General features: G+C 38.8%; 2 protein-coding genes across 5 annotated transcripts in view; one reads left to right on the top strand and one right to left on the bottom strand.

The window, feature by feature from the left end:
• The window catches only part of Clec1a (C-type lectin domain family 1 member A), a 26,641-nt gene extending 19,761 nt beyond the window's left edge, over window positions 1-6,880 (top strand). Inside the window, exons 6-7 of one of the 2 annotated variants that reach the window (XM_052174999.1) lie at window positions 673-791; window positions 1,669-6,880. In XM_052174999.1, the coding sequence (XP_052030959.1) occupies window positions 673-791; window positions 1,669-1,819 (270 nt within the window). In that variant the 3' untranslated portion in view covers window positions 1,820-6,880. The remainder of the gene's footprint in view (window positions 1-672; window positions 792-1,668) is intronic. The other variant, XM_052175000.1, reaches the window with a different exon arrangement.
• Clec9a (C-type lectin domain containing 9A) lies at window positions 6,077-22,239 on the bottom strand. Of its 3 annotated transcripts, none has more exons than XM_052175002.1 (6): window positions 22,016-22,239; window positions 20,716-20,796; window positions 15,726-15,872; window positions 11,448-11,608; window positions 9,748-9,869; window positions 6,077-6,413 (listed from the first exon to the last, which is right to left on the bottom strand). In XM_052175002.1, exons 1-6 carry the CDS (start codon window positions 22,104-22,106, stop codon window positions 6,362-6,364), a joined length of 654 nt encoding a protein of 217 aa, XP_052030962.1. In that variant the 5' UTR covers window positions 22,107-22,239; the 3' UTR covers window positions 6,077-6,361. The 3 variants fall into 3 exon arrangements, with proteins under 3 accessions (XP_052030962.1, XP_052030961.1, XP_052030963.1); XM_052175001.1 differs by having other exon boundaries at window positions 6,077-8,523; window positions 22,016-22,238; XM_052175003.1 differs by having other exon boundaries at window positions 6,077-8,523; window positions 11,448-11,604; window positions 22,016-22,113.

Below are 22,239 nucleotides of genomic sequence, written 5' to 3'. Positions count from 1 at the left end.
TTTACCGTGTAATTAATTAAAATTAAATTAATTTTGGGATACAGGGATTAAGCCCAAAGCTCAACACAACCAAATCCAGCACTCTCCTAACTGAGACATATGGCAGGCTCCCCATTTTTATCTCTGTCTCTCTCTATGTCTCTGTCTGTCTCCCCTCCTCCTTCATCTGTATTTTGAGACAGGGTCTTGCTATGTACTCCTGAATATCTTGGAGTGAACTATGTAGAACAGGTTACCTGAAAACTCAGAGATTCACCTGCCTCTGCTTCCAGAATTCTGAGATCAGAACATTCAGTTCCTCTCATATTTTATATCAATTTTGAGTTCAATCTTATACCACAAGAATAATGTGTCAGGTATAAATTTTGATTTATACAATGCTTGTTTTATAATCCCATACTTATTAAGACAAAGTATGTTATATCTATGTGTCCCACACTTACTGGACAAATTTCTAAAGGACTTCATGACAGGTGTCTTTTCTTCTTGAGTCTGCTGGCATGTCTGTGTGTTTGTGTGTGTGTGTGTGTGTGTGTGTGTGTGTGTGCACATGCACGTGCACATATGCACATGCTATGAGGTTTCCATGCTACTCTCCTAGAAGCTCTGCTGATCCCACATGTCCCTGAGCTCACCACTGAAGCTAAAGTTTTTCTTGTGTGCCTTTCACAGGATTTTGCCATGCCCCAGAGCTACTCTGAGTTTTTCTACTCTTATTGGACAGGGCTCTCCCGCAATGGCAGTGGCAAAGCCTGGCTGTGGACAGATGGGACACCTTACTCCTTTGAACTGTAAGTCTGCAGAACATTCTGTGGGAGAGGTATTTGATGAAGACAGATTAGTAGTGAAGTTTGATGGTAACTGTAGAGTATCTGTTTTGTTACTGGAAATTGTGCTTGCAGGAGGATGTCTAGAGGTGCTTCTATTAAAATAGATTAGAAAAAGTGGGAAAGAGAAACACAGGGGGTTCTCAAATAATCAGCAGGTAGTTTCTTCACTGATTTGAGCAGTGTGTATCTATGAATCATTTGGGGGGAATAAGGAGATAGAGGAAAAGGGAAGAGAATATCTCCTTTGGACTAGCAATTAAATAGAAACCTAAGAGACTCAGATGTGATAGAGGTTATCCAAGGTCATCATCCAACCTGTCAATATCCAGGGGTAGGCTGTGGCCTCAGAGAGGTCTTGGTTCTCCAAACTCTATAATGTACATTTAAAAATTATTTATTAGAGAAGCTTTCAGATAAACTGTACATGAAATTCTAGGACAGGGGCAAATGTAATTTTTAAATGAAGCTTTATTACATTTAAAGGTCCGTTCAAACAGATTACATTTTCTCTCTACCAAAAAAAACCAGGACATAGTAACATAACCATTTGCATTTTTAATTAAGTAAAACAAACACTAGAAGAGGTAGATAACTTTACATTGACAGTAAAAACAGAGTTTGTGTTTGCTTTAAGAACATTTTTTATTGGTTTGAATGGTCAGGACTTCTAAGAATGAGATGGAGACTGAGGGGCTGAAAGTAAAATTCATTGGTCCCATTTCCTAAGCAAAGGCACACTGGGGACACAGATTATGATATTTTTTGTTGTTGTCTCTTAGTATGCCATTTTAGAAATAAACTGCAATTAAACTAAATCATTTTCTTTCTCTTCCTTAAGGTTTGAGATTATAATAGATCCCACCAACCTAAGAAACAGGGACTGTATGACCATCTTCAATGGAAAGGCTTACTCTAAGGACTGCAAGGAGCTGAGGAGGTGTGCCTGTGAGAGGGTGGCAGGGAGAGTGGTACCTGAAGAGCTCCAGTAGGTGACATGAAGCTTTGGATGGAAGGTACCAACAGGTCAGCTTCAACCACCAGTAAAAGAACTGTCAAGTGAGGCCAACATGAAGGATATTCAAAGCTTTGGGAAACAAAGAGACAGATGCTGGGGCTGGTATGGGAGAGGTTCTCCTGGCTCCAGCACACCATCATCCAGGCCTGGGCCTTAGTTCTTGCACACATTTTCCAGACACAAAGAATATTACTCATGAACTACCAACCAGCCCCAGAAAGCCATAGAGTTGTCCTCCTTGATGTGCAGAAGACTTTCAGAAGGCTTTCTCCCTTCTCAGGGTCTGTTATCAGCCTCTGTCCCATGTCTCCATTACTCTTGGAAAAGTGAGAAACATAAGAAAATAGAAGAGTTAATACAGAGTCACAAACTGGATGAGCTTGTGTCCACACAACAATTGGTGCCTTTAGAGTCGCAACACTTGGAAAGAGAAGGAAGACATGAGATGTTCAAGGCTGGCCTCAAATACATGGAAGCCATCCTAGGCTACATGAGTATGTCTTCTCAAGTGACAGAAAGAAGGAACAAAAGAACAAGAGAGAGAAAAAAGAAAGGAAGGATGAAAGAAGAAATATGAAGAGCAAAGTGAAAAGAGAGAACAGAAGAAAAAGACATAGCATCCCTTATCCTAACAAGCAATCCAAGAGAAACTAGCAGAAGTCCTCACCCCTCTGCTGCTCTACACACAGCCAATTCTTTTAGTGTCCAGTTCACACTTAGCCTTTCCTAGGCTCTCAAAAGTGACTTCACCTACTGTGTCTGTGGCCAGCTTGCCAGATGATACAGTTCTCATCATGTCAACCACCACTCCATCAATTGTGTCTTTCCCCTAATTATGTCTCCTAGGAAAGAGACAGTACCAACTTTAATCTAAGTTATAATTAATATCCCTGTACTTCCAAAGAGACTGAAGCCTAGAAAACACAATAACAAAACAAAAAAGAAACAAAAAACAAAAACAAAACCCCAAACAGTCTCATGCACAGATGATAAGTTTGTTTTTTCTTCCATCATGTTTAAACAATGTTTATACCTTTCAGGTACTGAATAACTAATAATAATAAGTGCAAATAATGTGAAATGGGTGAGGTTCTAGGGTGGATTTGTGATTTGGTAGAGGGGATCAACAAGGGAATCCTTTTCACAATATGAAAACAATCACTCCTTAACTACTTGTGCATTGACAATTGGTGGGACCAATATAAAGATATTGTTGCCGGGCGGTGGTGGCGTACGCCTGTAATCCCAGCACTCTGGGAGGCAGAGGCAAGCGTATTTCTGAGTTCGAGGCCAGCCTGGTCTACAGAGTGAGTTCCAGGACAGCCAGGGCTATACAGAGAAACTCTGTCTCAAAAAAACCAAATCCAAAAAAAAAAAATAATAAAGATATTGTTTATGAGATTACTTGAGTATAAGAAAGTCTTCAAAGCATATTGTCTTCAAGAGGATGGCTTTATAATATTCCTAAAGTGAAATATTTGAGGCAAAATCACGACATTGAGGTTGGTGTGTTGACTAACCAAGGTGTGGGAGAGGCATGATTTTTAAACAGGCGTGGGAAGAAAAAGAGAAGCTGTGGCATCTGCACAGCCAGACTCTTGACTAGACAGAGTTTCTCTTGGTGGTGACATTAAAGCCACAACAGGGTTTTCGTAAATAGTACCATGCCAAGTGGTTTCATTGATCACAGATAAACTAACATTAGGGAGGTTGGTAGTACCAGCTATAGATTTCACACTCTAAATTTTCAGTAAAAATTGGGAAACATCTATATCACGGTGACATTACAATTAAATTAGCACTTTGTTGTGAAAAACAATTCTGTATTTATTTTTGTAAGACTTGGTTTTATGACTGGCATTTATCTAAACATTAGTGAGGCTACTTGAGGTTTCTTTTAGATTTCCTTCATGTTAGCTCTGGGAGTTCTTCAGTACTGAATTCTATGCAGGTTTACTGGGCCAAGCAAACAGACGTGTATTTGTGGTTTTAAAGCTTGAAGGATTGAGCTCTTTCTGTTTTGGTTTGTCTATTGAGCCAAATGTCATGTAGCTTACTAAAAAGTGGGAATATTTATAATTTCCCTATGATGTTACTTAAAATGAAGTGTGAAGTTAGTCTCATACTGTAGGTTGTAATATAAAATGTGTTGAAATTATGAAAATATTCTAAAGGGTTTAGTGATTCTTTAAATAGAGTGGAGCACAAGTGCAGCATCTGTATTCATTAAAGAGGAAAAGTTGATGACGGCTGTTACTTCTGTTTGGTTAAATTGTCTAATGTAATATTTTGAAATAAGAAACAAAGATCAAGTCATCATTAAGCAATTATTATATAAACCTACTGCAGAAGGCAACATGGGTCAGCAAAAGAAAGCCAATAACGATTGTACTTACTTGTAAACGAGCACCATGGCTCTCATGTAAGTTTTGACTCCTGGTATTCTGGGCTCCAGGAGGGTGACATGTGTCTCTCTAGCTACTGTTGATGGGAAGAGTCTAGCTATCTAGACGGTGAAGAACATTCTCATTTGCAATCTGAGACCTTAGCAAAGTGACATTTCAGGTGGAAAAAGAGAAAAATAGTATTTGATATATTTTCTTTTCTTGAGATTATTCCTTAGTATTATCCATAACCCCCATTTCTGTATCCAAACCTCATAATATTGATAACATCAAAGGCAAACATTTCAAAAGATGAGAAAAGGGGGTATGGTCCAACATTGCCTCTAGAAATACTTAAAAACATAAGAAGTGTTCATAACATGAATTTGAGAAAAGGTTTTTTGGTAATAAAAGATGGAAGCTACATGAACTGGCTTTCTTAGGATGAGAGAGGATGCGAAGACGTTTTTATAGTCTCTGCTGTGTAGGTAATTGTGAAGAAACTGCAGGAAGAGTCAAACAGAGAGCATGGCCTTTCCCATAGAATGAGCTCCCTCGGGTACACAATGAGCTATTTCTTTTCCTGAGGATATTGAGCACTCTCAGGACTTATCAGCAGGAAACAGGTCAGGAGCCTGGTGACAGCAGGAAGTTTGAGAAGGGTAATGGGCAGCTTTTACGTGGGGAATACAAACAGATTACAAACTTGGTACAATTGTTGGGTGGTTGTCCTGGGGCCAGCCTTAATGTTTGGAAGTCAAGCGCAGTTTTTGAAAAATACAAAAAAATATAAAACAAAATAAAAATGCCATGTGACTTAAGACAGACAAAATCTACTCTGAATAGATCCTTAGAGTCTAACACAAAGCTTATTATTTCTATCAGTATTATTATTTCAGTGTTTTATTGCTGCATTTAGGGTGCAGTACTATTAGTTGTCCTTCGAAGAGAAATGATTATTTTTCTTTTTTTAAAAAGTTCACTCATTGAGATGGATTAAAAGCACCTAATTCATCACTGGTAGGATTGGAGAATTAAACTGGTCCTCTCGTGGCTAATTACTGGACAGGTGTCCTGGATCACGGGCAGCCTGCAGTAAGACCTCTCCCAGCTGCTCCATCTGGGTGACTGCAGCGTGGCTGCCTGGGATGTTGCAGGCAGCTGTGCTAGCTGCACTGTCCACAAATCTCTGAGTTGTAAATACAGCACTGTGTATATATACAGGGTGAACAACATCAGCCGCAGGGTGTTTGCATTCGGTTTCCTTGTACTTTTTTTCTTCCGGAAGAATTGTCAATGCTTCCCATCCTATCTCTAAACATAGCCAGATGACAAGCCTTTGAAGAAGCTCAAAGACAAACAGTCTTCACCGTTAAAAATCATCATTGTTCCTCTGTTTCCCAGATTAGTATATTTAGCTTCGAGCTGCCAGCTGTGATAACCAAACAGTGGTCTCTGGGATCTTTACTCTCCCAGGATCAGCAGAAAACTAGAGAAATGACTTTTCCCTTGTGTGTGTGTGTGTGTGTGTGTGTGGTGTTGCTTCTATCTTTTAAACACTGCATCAAGGTAAATAAACAAAAACAAGACAAAGACACGATCATCTCATTGCTACAGTACCATAGCCACTAAACAATGACTTTCAAGTCAAGGGAAGCTTAGTTTCCTTTAAATAATTTCTGCTGCTTCAGTTAATTAGGTTTTATTATTATTATTGCTATTATCATCATCCTCTTTATCATCATTATTTATTTAACTTATGCCTTTTTAATGTGAAGGAAGGGAAGGATGAAATATTGTACCTCTCAGCTTCTTTCTCTCAGAATAAAAGATTAAATACAATCATATTTAATTTATCAAATATTTATTAAAAGTGTGCTACGTAGTATGACTTAAAGATGACACATGATAAGTAGGAAACATGATAACCATAATTTGCAAATTTTTCTTCTGGTAGATGGCATACATTTTCATTTATCCATTCCTATGTAAAATATCATTTTCTATTGTTTGCATGTAGCATTTGGATGACATTCTTAAGCAGTATTTTGAAGTGTATCATATTACAGTTTTATAGCAGGGAAGTTGAGACACAGAGACAGGCAGTTCTAAGTGCTAGGTTGTTCATCTTGTCAGCGTAGACTGAACCATTTGATCCGTGAGCAACAGGATAGAAGGCCCCACCTACAAAACAGGACATGCAGATGTCTCCACTAGTCCTTCTCCTATGTAAAATTCTAAGAGTTCCTTTCCCAGCAGAACTCTGCAGTCTGAAAAGTGCAGTCCAAGACGATAGAGAGAAGAGGACCTGGTTGCTTCTGAGACAGATCAGAGGTACTCAATGACTCTACAGCTTTGGGGCAAAAGTCAAACACTGTTAAATGTTCATTTTTATTAAGTACTGTTAAGTGCTATTAGAATTGTAATATACTGGGGTTTTACGAAGTATTTATTGTAAACACACTTTTTATTGTCTGTGAATGAATGATTAAAGCTAGCAGCCTCCTTCCTAACTGGCCAGACTGCTCTCACGGCAGCCCAGCAGTTTGGGAACTTTACTCTGAAGCCCTTCTCCCTGCTGAAGACTATAACCACCCCAGGGCTGTAGACAGGATCCAGTTGTCACTATGGAAAGAGCAGCACTCTAAGCAGAAGTCTTGGCAAACTGCACAAGGCCCAGCCTGTCCTGCAGCTGTTCTCACTCAGGCCAGAGGGGGCGCACGTCCAACCGTGACCCTCAGAAAGCCCGGTGTAAATAAGAGTCTGTGCATGATTGGTGCAAACACAGTCCTTGAAGGGCTGCTGTGAATGAAGATGCAGACACCCTCACTATAGCCCCTTCTTATCGATTAAATGAGCTGTTTGGTTCAGTTTAGAGTCAGCCAGGACACCCCCTTCTCTGACACTCCTGATGCTGCAACATTAGAACCAATAAAAGGCTTCCTGAAGTCGTTCTCACCTCCTTTGCTCTTCATCATTAGAAGAGTGTCCTGAACGGCTAATACAAAAAGAAGATGCAGAAGCACAAGATGGTAGCAAAGGCAAGCAAGCAGCTCTGGTGGTGACAGCAGTCACCATGGCAATCGAGAGACAAGAGAACAGCTGAAGAATTCCAGAGAAGCAGAAAAGATGGGCAGTGGAAACAGAGAGACGCGGTAAAGTTGGAGAAATGAGAGAAGGCAGAAAAGGAAGGCTGAGTAAAGACAGCCGGCTGTGGCAAACCGGAAAGGAGAAGCACGGGCTTGGCGACCTGGAAGCGCGCCATGGAGCTGCAGTCTTTAGGACCAAGGATCACAGAAAGCCAATGCTGAGAGCTAACAAGGGCTGATGGGAGATTTCTGCATTCTAGACCAGAGGACGGTATAGTTAATGCCCCATCACCCTAAAGCCATCCAAGAGCTATAACACCAGTGGATCTGCTTGCTGCTACTGACTGCTGTCTGATGCTACTGCTAAAGGTCAGGGATTGTAAAAGCTGCCAAGACCTGGAGCCAGTAGAGATTAAAACGCAAAACTATAAGCCTTCAACCTGAGCACCCAGATCCCGGAGCAATAGTCCCCTAGCTCCAAGGGTTAGAAACTATAAACCTCTATATCTGTGAGGTCAGCCCCCTTGGCCCTGGGCCTCAGAGGAATGTTACCAACACTGAAAGTTGCCGTTCTAGGTAAAACCTAGAGTCAAAGGGTCTCTGGTATATGATTGGTTGTAATACTTCAGTTTAAAAATCCATCTCTCTCTTCTCAGTGTGTAATCTTATGATATATAATTACTGGAAGCTGACCTGAAGAAAATTCTGTCACTTGTAAGTATAGTAGATAGAATTGTTTACTAAAAGTACAAAGCAGGGATTACTGAAAAAACTCCCACAAGGACAGCAAGATTTCTGTGTGGTATGGGTAGTCACTTTGGACGTTCAAACAGACGGGAAATGATTTTCTCTTCTTTGTTCTCAGTGAGTCAGGTCTTTTGTAGCTCTAAATCAATTTCTCCTTGGCACAATGGACAAGGTCAACTGAAATCTGCAAAGCATTATAGGATATTGCCAAGGGTAAATATAAAGCAAGTTTGCCTTCATAAGTCTCACATCAATCTCCTCCTGCATTTGCTCTTTGGCCCCTTTCAAACACTTGTGTAGCAGAGGTAGCTTCGAGTTGTATCTTTCACATGCAAGATCCAAATGCCTTCTTCTCACAGATAAAATGTTTCCAGTTAGTGCAGACATCTGAGAGGAGAGTATGATCTTTGAGGTACCCACAGATCTGGCTGGCTGATAGCTGACTCTCTGTTGGCAACCTGAAAAAGTAAAGTAGCTTCCCAGGTCAGAGGTTAGATTTGAAGACGACAGTGGTATTTGAGAGGGAAACTCTCCAGAGATGCTGTTGGATTTATTTTAATTTTCTTTAATGCAGAATCCTTCAGTGGTGGTTTTAACCTTCCTTGACATAAACATCTATTAAGTTGTATTAAGAATATGTTGATATGATCTGAACAAATAGCTTCTAAAGAAAACCAAGCCATGTTTGCATAAAGGTAGGTGATAGTTAATGTGTTTCTCTTAACTCTGTTCTCAAAATACTAAGACACTTGATGGTGTCCACCAAACTCCATTCTCATCGGGGAAGCTCAATATAGAAATTGATCAATAGTTACCAGTCTTTTGACTAGAACATTCTCTCAGCATTAAGTTATACAAAGGACTAACATTTTTGTTTTTTTGGATTTGTATTTTTTGAGACAGGGTTTCTCTGTATAGCCCTGGCTGTTCTGGAACTCACTCTGTAGATCAGGCTGGCCTCAAACTCAGAAATCCACCTGCCTCTGCCTCCCAGAGTGCTGGGATTACAGGCGTGCGCCGCCACCGCCCAGCTAAGAACTAACATTTTATTGCCCATTTAGACATTTGGATTATGATAAAAATTTTATAAAGGATATGGTAGGAGGGCTGATAAGATTTAGAAGCTGTTCAGGATAGTTTTTGTTAACTTGACACAAATCTGTAGTCATAACTGTGGAGGGAGCCTCAATTACAGGCAGGCCTGTACAGCCTTTTCTCAGTGATTGATCAGGGAGAGCTCAGCTCACTGTGGGTGTTGTCATTCCTTGGCTAGCAGGCCTAGGTTCTATAGGAAAGCAGGCTGAGAAAGTCATGAGGAGCAAGTCAGTAAGCAGAACCCCTCTATGGCCTCTGTATCAATTCCTGCCTCCAGGTTTGAGCCCTGCTTGAGTTCCTGTCCTGACTTCCTTTGGTGATGAACAGCAATGTGGACTTGTAAACAAAATAAACCCATTCCTCCCCAACGTGCTTTTTGGTCAGTGTTTTATCACAACAATAGAAAACCTAACTAAGAGAGAAGCAATAAAACCAAGTCTTAAGTATATTCATCATAATTCCAATCAGGAGCCTGTAAAAATATCATGTTTCTATGTCTTCTTGAGGAAATACAAGATACAAAGTAAACTTTTAAAATTTCTTCACATTCCTAGGTTTTCCTTGTTATGTCTCCTTCATAGACTTACAAGTCAGAGAGAGGAGAGGAACCATCTTCCCAGAGCCAAGATCCACTGAGTCTATCTTGAAACATTCCCACCCAGTATTCACTTTCTCCTTTGAGCTTCCGTATACTGCTGCTGATAAACTCCTATTTAAAACAAAAAACAAAAACAAAAACAAAAGATACGAACTGTAAATGAAGAAAGTAAATACCTGTGCAATATAAAGTCTGAATTTTGTCTAGTCAGAAATTAGTGAGAGCTTGAGTGTTGAAATAAAATAGGAGATATTAAAGTACATACCACACACACACACACACACATACACACACACCATACATGGACACACACACACAAACCACATGCATGCACACACACATATACCACACAATACATGCACACATCCACCACAGACACACACCACATGCACAGTTACCCATGTGCCACACAGGCACACCATACCACATACACTGCACACACCATATATACCACATACAAACACATCACACATGCACACACACACACACACACACACACAATTCTTTTATTATATAGTCAGTATAGTATTTTGTTGTATAACTGTGTTAAATACTATGGTAAATACATGCATCTTGAATTAATGTTTTAATGGATTTAGAGTCTGTCAGAGAGTATGTTAAAGCAAAGTAAGTTTTATATTGGCCCTTCACCATCAAAAGCAAACCTAAGCCTACTTCATTCACCATGTGGATCATTCTCCTCGCCATGATACTTTAATAGATGAAGTTTTGGAGATTCCAGCCATAACTGACTGTGAGGACATTTTGTCAGATGAAACATGTTTTATTTTGTCATGCAATCTTTGCAAAAATAATTTTTAAACAATTCTAATAATGTAGGTTAAAGCTTCTTGGTTTACTGAATATTCTTAATATTTCCCCCTTTTCTTATAAAACTAAATTTCAGCTAGTGACCATTTTGTTGGAGTGAGAAACAGCTAATTATAAATTCCATTTCAGAGATTCTGCTTAAGGGTAAAATTCTGTCAAGAGACATGGTGCTGTCTATTTAATCAGGATCCCGGTGAGCTAGGTTAGTAAGCTTAATGCTTCATGACCAAATGCTCACTCGTACTAAGCTGATTCATTTCATGACACTAGTTCAGGTTTAAATCTTTGTAATTTTGTTTGTTTTTGAGACAGGATCTTCATACACAGACCTCAAATTCAAGATCCCCCTGCCTCAGTACTCTGTGTACTAGATTTACATGTGTGAGTCAATACATGCAGATTGGGACTTCAGTTTTCATTACTTCTATCTCTCCCTGTGCATTATAGATTATTTTGTTTCCTGTAGCATCAAATGCAATACATTTAACAGCATCCACAGTTGGGATATACATGGGGAATATGTCACATGGGGAGTATGTCACAGCTCAGTAACCCCCTTCCCCCTCCCTCCTGGGTTACCTGAGGCACAATCAATCTGTGCTCCTCCCTTCTGGGTTAACTAAGCCATAAACAATCTGTGCTCCTTACTTTCTGGAAAACCAACCTCATTTCCACTTCTCCAACTAAATGGGAAAAAAAATTATGTGAGCCTCTACTTTGTCTCTTTACATTTTTTATACTAAAAATATACCACTTTTATGGTAAATGAAGGAATTCTATCATATGAGAATCTGTACTTCATTTTAATGAGTAATGTGGTATTTTCAAAATGACATAAATTCACATAACAGTCTTTACCATTTCTTCTTTGCTGTCTATTTGAAGGAGACTATCGCCCTCCTTTAAACAGTTCATCTTACTGTTGTTCCACATGCTCCAGCGGTGAAAGACATAGTAACAACTTTTTCCATTCTGAATCCAGTTGTGTGGACACTGCAACTGTGGGCTGCAGTCACTACCTTCAAAATATAAACATTTTCTTAATTGTCATTGATATACGAAATTGGCACCCTGACTCCCTAAAAATTACCAAGCGGTACCCATGAGGCAGATGCTATCTGTCCAGCTTCTCTGAGGCTCAGTGTTGGGTTCTAGATCCAGGACAAGGCCCTGAAGTTCACATTTTACATACCAAAGCAGGCCTGGCTTTCAGATTCTCCCAGCATCCCTCAGTCCCTACCTGGCATACCCCACCCCCAAACCTGAACTTTCCAGCTCAGGGGCTGGACTGCACTTCCCATGTAGGATCTCTAACTCTGTCTGTCTCTGTCTTTATCTGTCTCTGCCTCTCTCATTCTTTCTCTCTCTTCTCCTCCTCCTTCCTTCTCCTCCTCCTCTCTGATCATACACTTTCTCTCCCTCTCCCCTCTCTCCCTCCCAGTGTTGACTTTCCTGGCCTCAGTCCTTGAGACCAGTGAACTCGCCAGAGAGCAGCTTCCCAATAAACCTGCATTCATATTTTTGATTGGGCTTGAATTCTCCTGTGGAGAAATAACTTATCTGGTGCAATAAGATTATATAATTTCCACCCAAAATAACTCTCTAATAATTAGTTTCAGTTAAATTCAATGTGGAGATGGCTTTACCCAAAACTTTCCTTCTATACCAAAATTGATCTTTTTTTTTTCTTCCACTGAGGCATGGATGGGCTGAAAAGTAAGCTTTGAAGTTTTAATTCTGAGGCTTAAGTAAGTAAATATTTCATGTATAAAGGAAAGAACAGTTGATGCACAAAAAGAATGGCTTGAAAACAAGTAGGTGTGAGCTGGACATATAAAGAAACAGCGTTCCAGTACTTCACAATAACTAAGAATCAGACCTTAATAGTAATGCTTTTTAAAGAACATGTCTTTAAAAATATATATGTCTTTACAAGACATGTCTTTACAAGAATATATTCTTGAGGAAGAATATATTCAAAACAGCACAGGTTTGACTGAGGGCTTCTAGTATAGTCTTAAGGAGGAAAACAGAGACTCATAGAACATTGATTACTAAAAAGCAATATTCCATGTGGGGTGGGAAACCCTTCATAAGTGGTTTTCCAGGATAAATACTGAGTGAGTCCTTTAAGACTTTTCAGTAGCCTGTGTTTGGAATCAGTGCTAATCAGCATACTGAGCACCATGAAAGTCACAGCAGGATTAATGCTGAAATGGTGTTTGGAAGGTTAGAGAACAGAATGGATTAGCAAATGCTAATTTGGATCTCCAAAACAGGTTATCAGCTGTATTCAGTGTTGATGGCTCAGAGCAGGGCCTTATAACAACTTGTTATGTATGAGAACACTGCCGAGAGTGAGTCCAAAATGTTTTGGTGTGGTTGTTTTTAATTAAATGGTCAACTAGAATGAACTATGTGGACTATAGAGATGACTCAGAAACTAAAAGCCCATATTGCTCTTGCAAAGGATCCAACATTTGGTCCTCGCACTTATGTTGGGTAGCGTACAGCCAGCTACAGGGGCATCGGATGTCTTTGGCCTTATCTGGCATTTGCATTCATGTGTCCATGCATCCATACAAATACCCTCTCACACATGCATACTCTTAAAAAATGAACCTTATTTTTTTTTTAAAAAAAAAATGGTACTTTTTTTTTCTTTTTACACAGCTCAAAACTCAAATGGGGTCTTCTAGTGAAACTTTAATATTCTTAAATAAGTATTAAGTCACCATTGAATATTTGACAAACTGTGAAGCAGGAAACAATACAATTTTAGCTTTAAAAACTATTTGTAAAAGGTAAAACTGAATTAACTCTATAAGCTTGTTAGAAGAAAGCAAGAAAGAATTTTTGTACGTTATAATAAATAGTCTTATTTCCAAGATCAGTTTTTATGCTTAATTATCTACAGAAAGAGTCTAAAGCAAGAGCCAAATTATTGCACAGTTTGGTACTAGAACTGAAAACAGGCCTAGGTTTGAGTGACCAGATGAAGTATATTGCTGTTTCTTAAAAGCCTAGCCTAGGAATCACATGCATCCCATTTGATTTTGATTTGAGCTTGATTTAGCTGAACATATGAGTGATGTCAGTTGTTTCAATATTTCTCAGGAAAATGCACAAGACACTGAACTGCAGAGCAACCAGTTTGTCACATTTATCAGCTGGGAGGGGCCAGGGAGAGCTCAGTGCTATAGCTGTTGGGTTATATAAAAGTAAATAGAGAAGGAATATGTTTGGGGGATGTGCAGTCAGGTATGAGGAAGAGTGTGTCTCACCGGGCCCATGTTGAGGCATCCCTTCCCCATGAGGAACCAGCCACAAGACACACAGCAGTATAGTATAGAATAGAATTTATTCAGGGCATGGGGAGGGGAGTTGAGAGAGTAGTAGAGACAGAGAAGGGGGAAGGGGGAGGGAGAGGAGGTAAAGGGAGGGGAGAAGAGGGAAAGGGAGGAGAGGAGAAAGGAGGAGAGGAGAAGGGAGGAGAGGAGGAGGGAGGAGAGAGGAGGAGAAGAGAGGAAAGAGGAGGGGAGGAGAAGGGAGGAGAAGAGAGGAGAAGAGAGGAAAGGGGAGGGGAGGAGAAAGGAGGAAAGGGGAGGAGAGGAGAAGAGAGGAGAGGAGAAGATGGGAGGGGAGGGGAGGGGAGGGGAGGGGAGGGGAGAGGAGGGGAGGAGAGGAGAGGAGAGGAGAAGAGAGAAGAGAAGAGGTCAGGGGAGGAGACTGAGAAGAGAGGGGCAAGGGGACAAGAGGACAGAGCAGAAGCAAGAAGGCAAGAGAGCAAGAGAGAGCAGAGACTGGGCCAAGGAGCCCCTTTTAGAGTAAGTCTGTCATACTTGGCAGTTGCCAGGTAACTGTAGGGCAGAGCCTAGAAAAAAAAAAACACTATAATTCCTCCATTTTGGTTTAATTATAAAAGGAAAAAATTAGAAAGGTGGATGGTGGAGCAGCAATAGGGTTGTCATGATCTTCAGCTACTTCCTGCTGACTTTGGGGCGGCGTATGTCTGGGAAACCTAAGAAAATGGGTATGGGGAAGTTGGTCCAGTCTTAGGAGAGTTGGCTGTTTCCTTTCTGTCCAGGGTGGTGGAACCATCTGTGGATAGATCAGAAGGAACAGGTCCAGTAGAAGAGTCTGTGCTTGTGAGAGAAGATTGGAGTGTCTAGGGAATAGCCTTCAGCAACATGAAGCGGTCAGCTAATCTTTTAGGAACCTGAACTCTCACCAAATTGGGATTTATTTATTTATTTATTTATTTATTTATTTATTTATTTATTTATTTATTTTTAGTCTTGTCACAGAAAAGGATTTCAAGACAAATTGAAACAGAGCAGGAGATTTTCAACAAATCTTTAATATAGACTTTAATAAGCATGAGATCTAGAGGTAAGAGAGGAACTAAGCGTCACCTGAAAGCAGGGTTGTCAGCTCCCCTAAGGCTGAGCTGATGAAATAAGACATAGCAAGATGGGTACAGGCTTCTCAAAGAGAACCACAAGCACTTGTCCTCGTGCCCGCCCTATATGCCAATCTGCTGGTTCTCTGGACTTACAGCCCATAGCATTCTAAAGAAATCTTTGCATTTTGAGAAGTGAGACTCTCCGGTGGTTCTGGAGATGACTCAGGTGGAATGACAATCTGAGAAAGTCAAACTAGGAGCCACTAGGGTTGCACACAGGGTTCAGTACAAGTCCTTTCTCTGTGAATGAGATTTCTAGTCAGGTTCCTGTATAATTGCAGGTTTACAACTGAAGGGGGAACAGCAGTAGTTAATGGTCCTATAATCCTGCTTTCCTGAGGTTGAATGAGGGCTTATTACCAGATCCCTGGATAAGGACCTCTTCTCCCTTTTCATCTCATTATTGTCTGTCTTCCAGACTTGTCTCAGCTCCCACTCTAAACCTTAATAAGCCATAGAGGACAGGCTACATGGAATTGTTTCTTTTGCGCAGCTGCTGCACACATCTGGATCTCTACTGAGTTCATGTATTCTTAGCTGAGCATGATGTCTCGTGACTGTCATCCCAGGATGCTGATGCAAGAGCGTCACACATTAGAAAGCAGACATGGTGAGTTCTGGCCAGCCCAGGCTATATGACATGCAATGCAAACCAACCATTTGCCAGTTACCTGAACGGAGAGATCTCTGTAGTAAGGCTTGGCAGTTTTTCAATTGCAGTGTGTGGTTCCTCTGCAGCACTGTGAGGTTCAGCAATGCTGTGTCCTGTTGGATGAGTCTTTCCTGCTGCTCCATGACAAGAGAGGACACCTGGAAGACTGTAAGAAGGGTGAGCATGCTTTATCAAATATATAATAAAAGCAATCCCCCAGCACAGATAAAAGAAAACATCAATGAGGAGGAGGGCGCAATTTACCTGCCTTTGGTTTTTTTTATTTAAAATTTACATTATTCAAGAGTCAAGTGCTACAAATTCCACACAACAAAAAACAAAACAAAACAAAAATGTGGTCATGGCCATCCCTTCCCATTACTCAACCAGTCTCACTCCCCAAGAACAGAGAAATTTAACAAGTTCTTTTAACAGGTTTTTTTTCCCCAGAGATATTTTAACTTTAAAAAAAATCAATCAATATAAAACTTATGGTCAGCCTTTATATGCAAAGTGTAGGAGACTGTTTATAGGATGGTGAACATTTGATTTTATTACTTAAGTATATTTTAGCCTTCATTCTTGTAAGCACACAAAAAGCTCTCACTCATTGACTGATTCTAACAGGGAAGCAAATTTTACACATTTGAAAGCTACCTTAAAGATGAGCGACTATATTAAAAGTTTGTGGACATTTAAATTTCATTCAGGATTTCTAAGTTATTCTCTATGTATGCCATCTTACACAGTGCTTCAAGGTTACCTGCATTTACAGCTCTCTCTCTCTCTCTCTCTCTCTGAGATCTCTTCATAGATATAAACAGGTTGGATGTATTTTCTTGTCTGTGAAATGTGTGATTACAGTCTTTTTAAACACCACAGTTTCCATTGGCTTTCTAGTACTTTCCTTTGTTCCCTTGTGCCAGAGTCAGGCTGAGTAGTGTATCTGAAGTTCACACAAGGCGTGATATAACCTAGTTAATGGTGTAGCTTGTAACTGTGAGGTCTGAATATTTGGCAGCCAGAATGTGACTAACTAATGTGTCCGCATTTTTTACTGATAGCAGGCTGGATGGTTTGCCCTTTGTTTTAATGAGACCCTGAGAGATGCCTTCTGCTGAGGCAGGTTGCTTAGTCTCAGCAAAATTTTGTCTTTATGATCAGCAAAACATAAAAACCTCCAAGCAAGACTCTGGGGCTTCTTAATGCCACAGTATCCTGTGCAAACATAAGCGATTCCTGAACCAACAGAATATGGTGTCATAGTGGAAACAGACAAGAAAAGATATCTGCTTTATCCATCCAGATCCCTGTCCCCTCTCCTTTTTCCCCTATTAACTTGAGACAGCATCTCATGTATCTCAGGCTGGTGTCAAACTCACCACATAGCCAAGGATGACTTTACTTCTGATCCTCCTGCTTCCTCCCCTCATTTCTGGAACATAGGTCTGGGTCATTACTATTCCTGGCTCCATCCAGGATCCTTCTGATGAGAGGCTTTGCTGGCACCATCTTTACTTCAGTGCTGTTAAGTTGCATTCTTATTGTGTAATAAACTAAACTTGTTAAATTTCAATAAGCTAACATGCTGAGGCCTGCTGCTTAGGTCCTATGGGTATCTATTATCAACCAGCACTGTGTCTACAGACATTTGTTGACATATCACCTTTTTCAAAGATTGATTTTGGTAAAGCTGTAAGTTACTGTGTGCATTTCATTGGACATTTGGCTTGACTTATGGTGATTCATTTACATAGCTGAAAATTATTTGCCCCTTCTTGGAACACAGTCATTTTAATTTTATGTGGAATATTCTACATAAAAGACTAAAAGGAATATCTGTTGTGGTGCAGGAGTTAGGATGGAAGAAACAGTGGGGTTGTTAGCAATGATACTAGTATGGGTTTAGTATTAGTCAGTACTAATTTAAAAATTTAAAATTATAATTTAAAAATTATAAATAAGTATCATTATGCTAAGACTCCTGGCAATTTTAGTTTCACATGTGAAACCATAATCTCATGTCTATAGTGGTGCATCTACATTTTGACTTATTTGGAATTATTGTCATTGTAACTATGAGGAATTATGTCAGTGTATTCTCAGATGTTTATGCAGTGTTCTATTGTCATGTAATGAGTAGCTTCCACCATACTCTCTTAGTTGCCACTTAAAAGTGGCACAGTAAACTTAATTCCCAGTGAACTTCTAATGAACTGACAAAGAAGGACATGGAGAGACAGAGTGGATTACATCTCAACAACCAGAAAGGAGGAGAGAGTGCTGACACTGGATAGCTCTGTCCTTCTCTGTCCATGCTTCATCCTAGGTGATGTTACTTCTCATATAAAGAGCTCCCACACAGTTGATCTATTCAGAAGCACTTCCCTGGTCTCAGTCTAACCAAGTGGACCAGATTAAACAACACAGCACATAGCCTAGTCTTCTTTGTATGACTGTCTTTTACTTGTGTTTCTATATTTTGCTGTATTCTTTTTCACATTCTGAAAGTGTAGGTATTTCTTCTACTTTATCTTCTAGTTCACTAGATTTTTGTTGTTGTTGGTTTTCATTGGTAGATACAAAACCTAGAACTTTGTGTTCCCCAGGCAAGAGCCCTTACCACTAAGCTAAAGCCCCAAGTCTTCACCTGTTTCTCAGCTAGGTTGATATATTAAACTCTTCAGTGTGGGGAGGCCAGATAGATGGCTGTTGTTGCAGATGTCAAAACATACACACAAGAATAGGGGCCATCTCTATGATTTTAATGGTGGAACCAAATACATTGTCATGCATACATCCATGTGGCAAGCATCTTTACAATTGAGATAATGGCTGTATCCACCACAGAAGCATCCTGTCTTCATTTTTTAACTAGAACCATCTTTAAAACTGAACTTCAGTGTCACAACTAGGATATCCACATTGATAACACTGCAGTATGGCATGTCTCCATCACCATGTAGATCCAGCATATTGCCTTTTTATGCCTTTACATGCTCTAATTCAGTGCTTTTGTCATTACAATGGTATTATAGAAACAAGATATTACATTTTTAAGGTCCTTTTCCCCACTCAGGATGATCTCCTTGATGGTTGGATAAATTAATAACTAATTACATTTTTATTATTGAAAATACTTCCTTGATCTTAGTTACCACATTTGTTTGACCGTTTTCCAAAGGTTATCTTGCTTGTTTTGTTGTTTAGGTCTCACAAATTGAGGTGCCATACACAAGTGTGTTCAGATTTTAGTGAACAAAAGTTTCTGGTTTTCTGAGATGAGTATTTGAAGGTGCAGTTGTTGGGTGGTAAAAAGTTCAGGAAATGAAATCTGTTCCTTGTTCTTCCTGGGACTGTATCACTGTTTAGTCCTATCAGGGATTCAGCTTCACAGACCCATCAAACATATCACTATGGTCACTGTTTGAACTATCAGCTCTCTACTGTATATAATGTGCCTCACTATGATTTTAGCCTGTTTTCCTAATGGCTAAAGATATTAAACCTTGTTTTTATCCTTGCTTGACACTTATTTAAATTCTTTGGAGAAATGTGCTGTCATGTCATTTTTCCATCCAACAACTGAATAACTTGGTTGATTGTTGAGGTTTCAAAGAGTTTTATCAATTTTAGGCTCAAGTATATCATTGAGTATGTGGCTTGCAAGTACTTCCTTCTCTGGTCTTGTATGTTCAGCCATTTTTATGTTGAAGTAGGTGTAACGCATCAACTTTTACTTTCATTAATAACTTGTTAAATCTTAGATCTAAGAACTCTGTATATACTTGGAGAATGAATTTCTTTCCTTTTTTGTTGTTGTTGTTGTTTCTACTTTGGTTTGGACACTACCTAGAGGTAGCAGTAGAAAGCCAATATTCTTTACTTTATAATATCAATAACGTGATACAGATGGTGATTTAAATATAACAATCTTTAGAAACTTGAGATATTCTTTTCAAATTCTGATGGACTTTACTGGATGAGCTCTATTTCAAGTCATATCAGCTTTGCTTATTATACTCTGTATGGACTGGGAGTGCATCAGATGATAATAGACATAGAACATAATATGGGGTGCATCAGATGGTAATAGACAGAGAGCATGGCATAGGGTTCATTATATGGTAATAGATGGAGAACGTGGCATTAAGTGCATTATATGTTAATAGACAAGAGAGCAGGAGACTTCTGTTTGGAGTTTAACTCTACATAAAAAACAAACACTTGACCTTTATTGGTGTTTGAATTGTAATTAATCTTCAACAAGTTAGGAATAATGACCGAACAATGCTGTTTCCTTGGAAATTGGAATGAAATTCTTCTAAATCTTCCAAACAAAATTACTGGATATATGATGCTGCATACTGTGGCCAAATGATGACTTGGAAAAAAATGAAAATATACCAAAAGAGCATGAAGAAAACTTATCTTTGTGAAAATATATTTGTATTATCTGTTTGTACTATAATGTTGTCAAAGTAATACTTAATTGACATATAGCATTAAAGAAAACCCAGAAATACAAGAGGATGATGCGAAGACACAAGTTTGCACACACTATGGAAATGACTACTCAAGTCATGCTGGCTAACTTCTAGTTTGTATTTGTTGAAATCCTTGTGTATACATGCAGAGAGCCCATACATATATGAATATAATTTGTAGGTTATCTTTAAAAAACTAAAAATCATTTACACTCCATAAATGGATTGTTAACCTTCTGCTTTCATGGGAAACATTACATAAGTACATCTCTACAATGATACAGTGGTTCTAGAAAAATTAATTGCATTCTTTTGGGTGATTAATTTTACCATATTCTTTTATATCATCATGTGAACTCCCTTTTAATATAAGTCTAACTACCTTTATAGCATTGATGTATACTTAAATTGTTCTTTACTTATTCATACATGCAAACTTTTAAAATGATAATACAACTATTCACACTGTTCATAACCTATTTAGAATAAGAGGTAACACTGAAGATATGCTTTTATACTTACACTTGATGCCCAAGAAAATGGATGTTGCTAACAGGCCCACACAGACCATACTGGAAATCATCGTCACAATGCACCATGTTCCTAAATGTGAAATCAGACAATGACATAAGTTAGAGAAAGTAGTTGCAAGGTATAGATGATATCAGGATGAGTGGAAAAAAGATTGGTCCTTCCTACTGGAGAAATACAAAGATTTAAAACTCTAAGAAAATATTTGATTAAATTCTCTCAGATGAACCTAATAGTATGGGGTATAACTGACTTGGAAAATACCAAATTCAATAGATTTAATAACACCTCTCTCTGATGTTAATGTATACTATTGTGATTTTTAAAATAAATTCCATCTGTCTGTTTACCTATCTAGTCTTTTTTAATACTCTCACTAATACCAACCAGAAAACCTTGAATTCTTAACATGAAGACTCTCTTACCTGTTTTGAGAATCTCTTGAATATAATTCAATGAAGTATTTTTAATTTTAATGAGTAATTTAGAAAATGGACAAACATTTCTAGCTAATTTTACAACTTTTCCATGAAAAAAGTGAGTGATGTGGCTTATTACATTTATTCATACTAATAAAAAAATTGTCTTTACATATTGTGAAAGGCCTGATAATGTTTTGCCTGAGATGACTCTGGGTCATCCCTGAAATCCTGAAATGGTGCTTTATGTGACAAAAGATATTCTGATGCTACTACTATATTAGAGATCTGATATAGGAAAGTTCGCTTCAATTAGTTAATTTGTAACAAGTCAGGACTAAAGACTATTCAATGAAATTACTTGCGAAAATATAATAAAATGTTTTTTAAGCCCATACAATCATTTGTTGTATGGTATTATGTGTGACAAATATTTGATGAACTAAAGAAACAACAATAAAAATACACAAAACTTATCTATTTGAAAATATTTTGATGTTGTAGAGTTGTAAAAATAAAAAGTAGCATAAGATGTAGAAACAATTATCAAATATTAAAACCATAACATGAAGACATTTTCCCCTAGTTCTTCAACATTTCTTTCTATTTTTCAGATAATTTGCTGCCTGTTTTATGTAAAAGCTAAAATAATTTAAATGGTATGATTTTGTTTACTTTTTGCAAATTGAGAAAATATATCACATTCCTGAGCCTAGGGCTCTTCACTTACCCCTCCATGCTGATGAATGTATCAGGCATACTAGGATACTCTAAGGAGGTTATCTCAGATTAGGAAAAAACACTTGATTTTATCACAGTATACAAACAGAAAGAAAATTATAGTTTTCTACTAAGCATTTTGAATTTATTACCTGAACATTTGCTAGGCAATGGACACTTCTGAGAGGTCTCTGAAGTAGGAATGTCCCACTGAAGAGAGGTATATATTTCTTCCTCATGCATACTGAAGGTGCTTGGAGAGGAAAAGCAGTCTACATAGGAGCCGGACACAAAGAACTTCGATTGTTGTTAGGAGTAGGTTGGAAATGGAACTGGTTACTTTTTCACAGAGGTAAAATGCAATGGGGATCAAGGC

The sequence above is a fragment of the Apodemus sylvaticus genome, chromosome 2 (assembly GCF_947179515.1).
Source record: "Apodemus sylvaticus chromosome 2, mApoSyl1.1, whole genome shotgun sequence".
Taxonomy (NCBI): domain Eukaryota; kingdom Metazoa; phylum Chordata; class Mammalia; order Rodentia; family Muridae; genus Apodemus; species Apodemus sylvaticus.
Note: the sequence above shows the minus strand (reverse complement) of the source record. Positions and strands in the feature narration are given on the sequence as shown.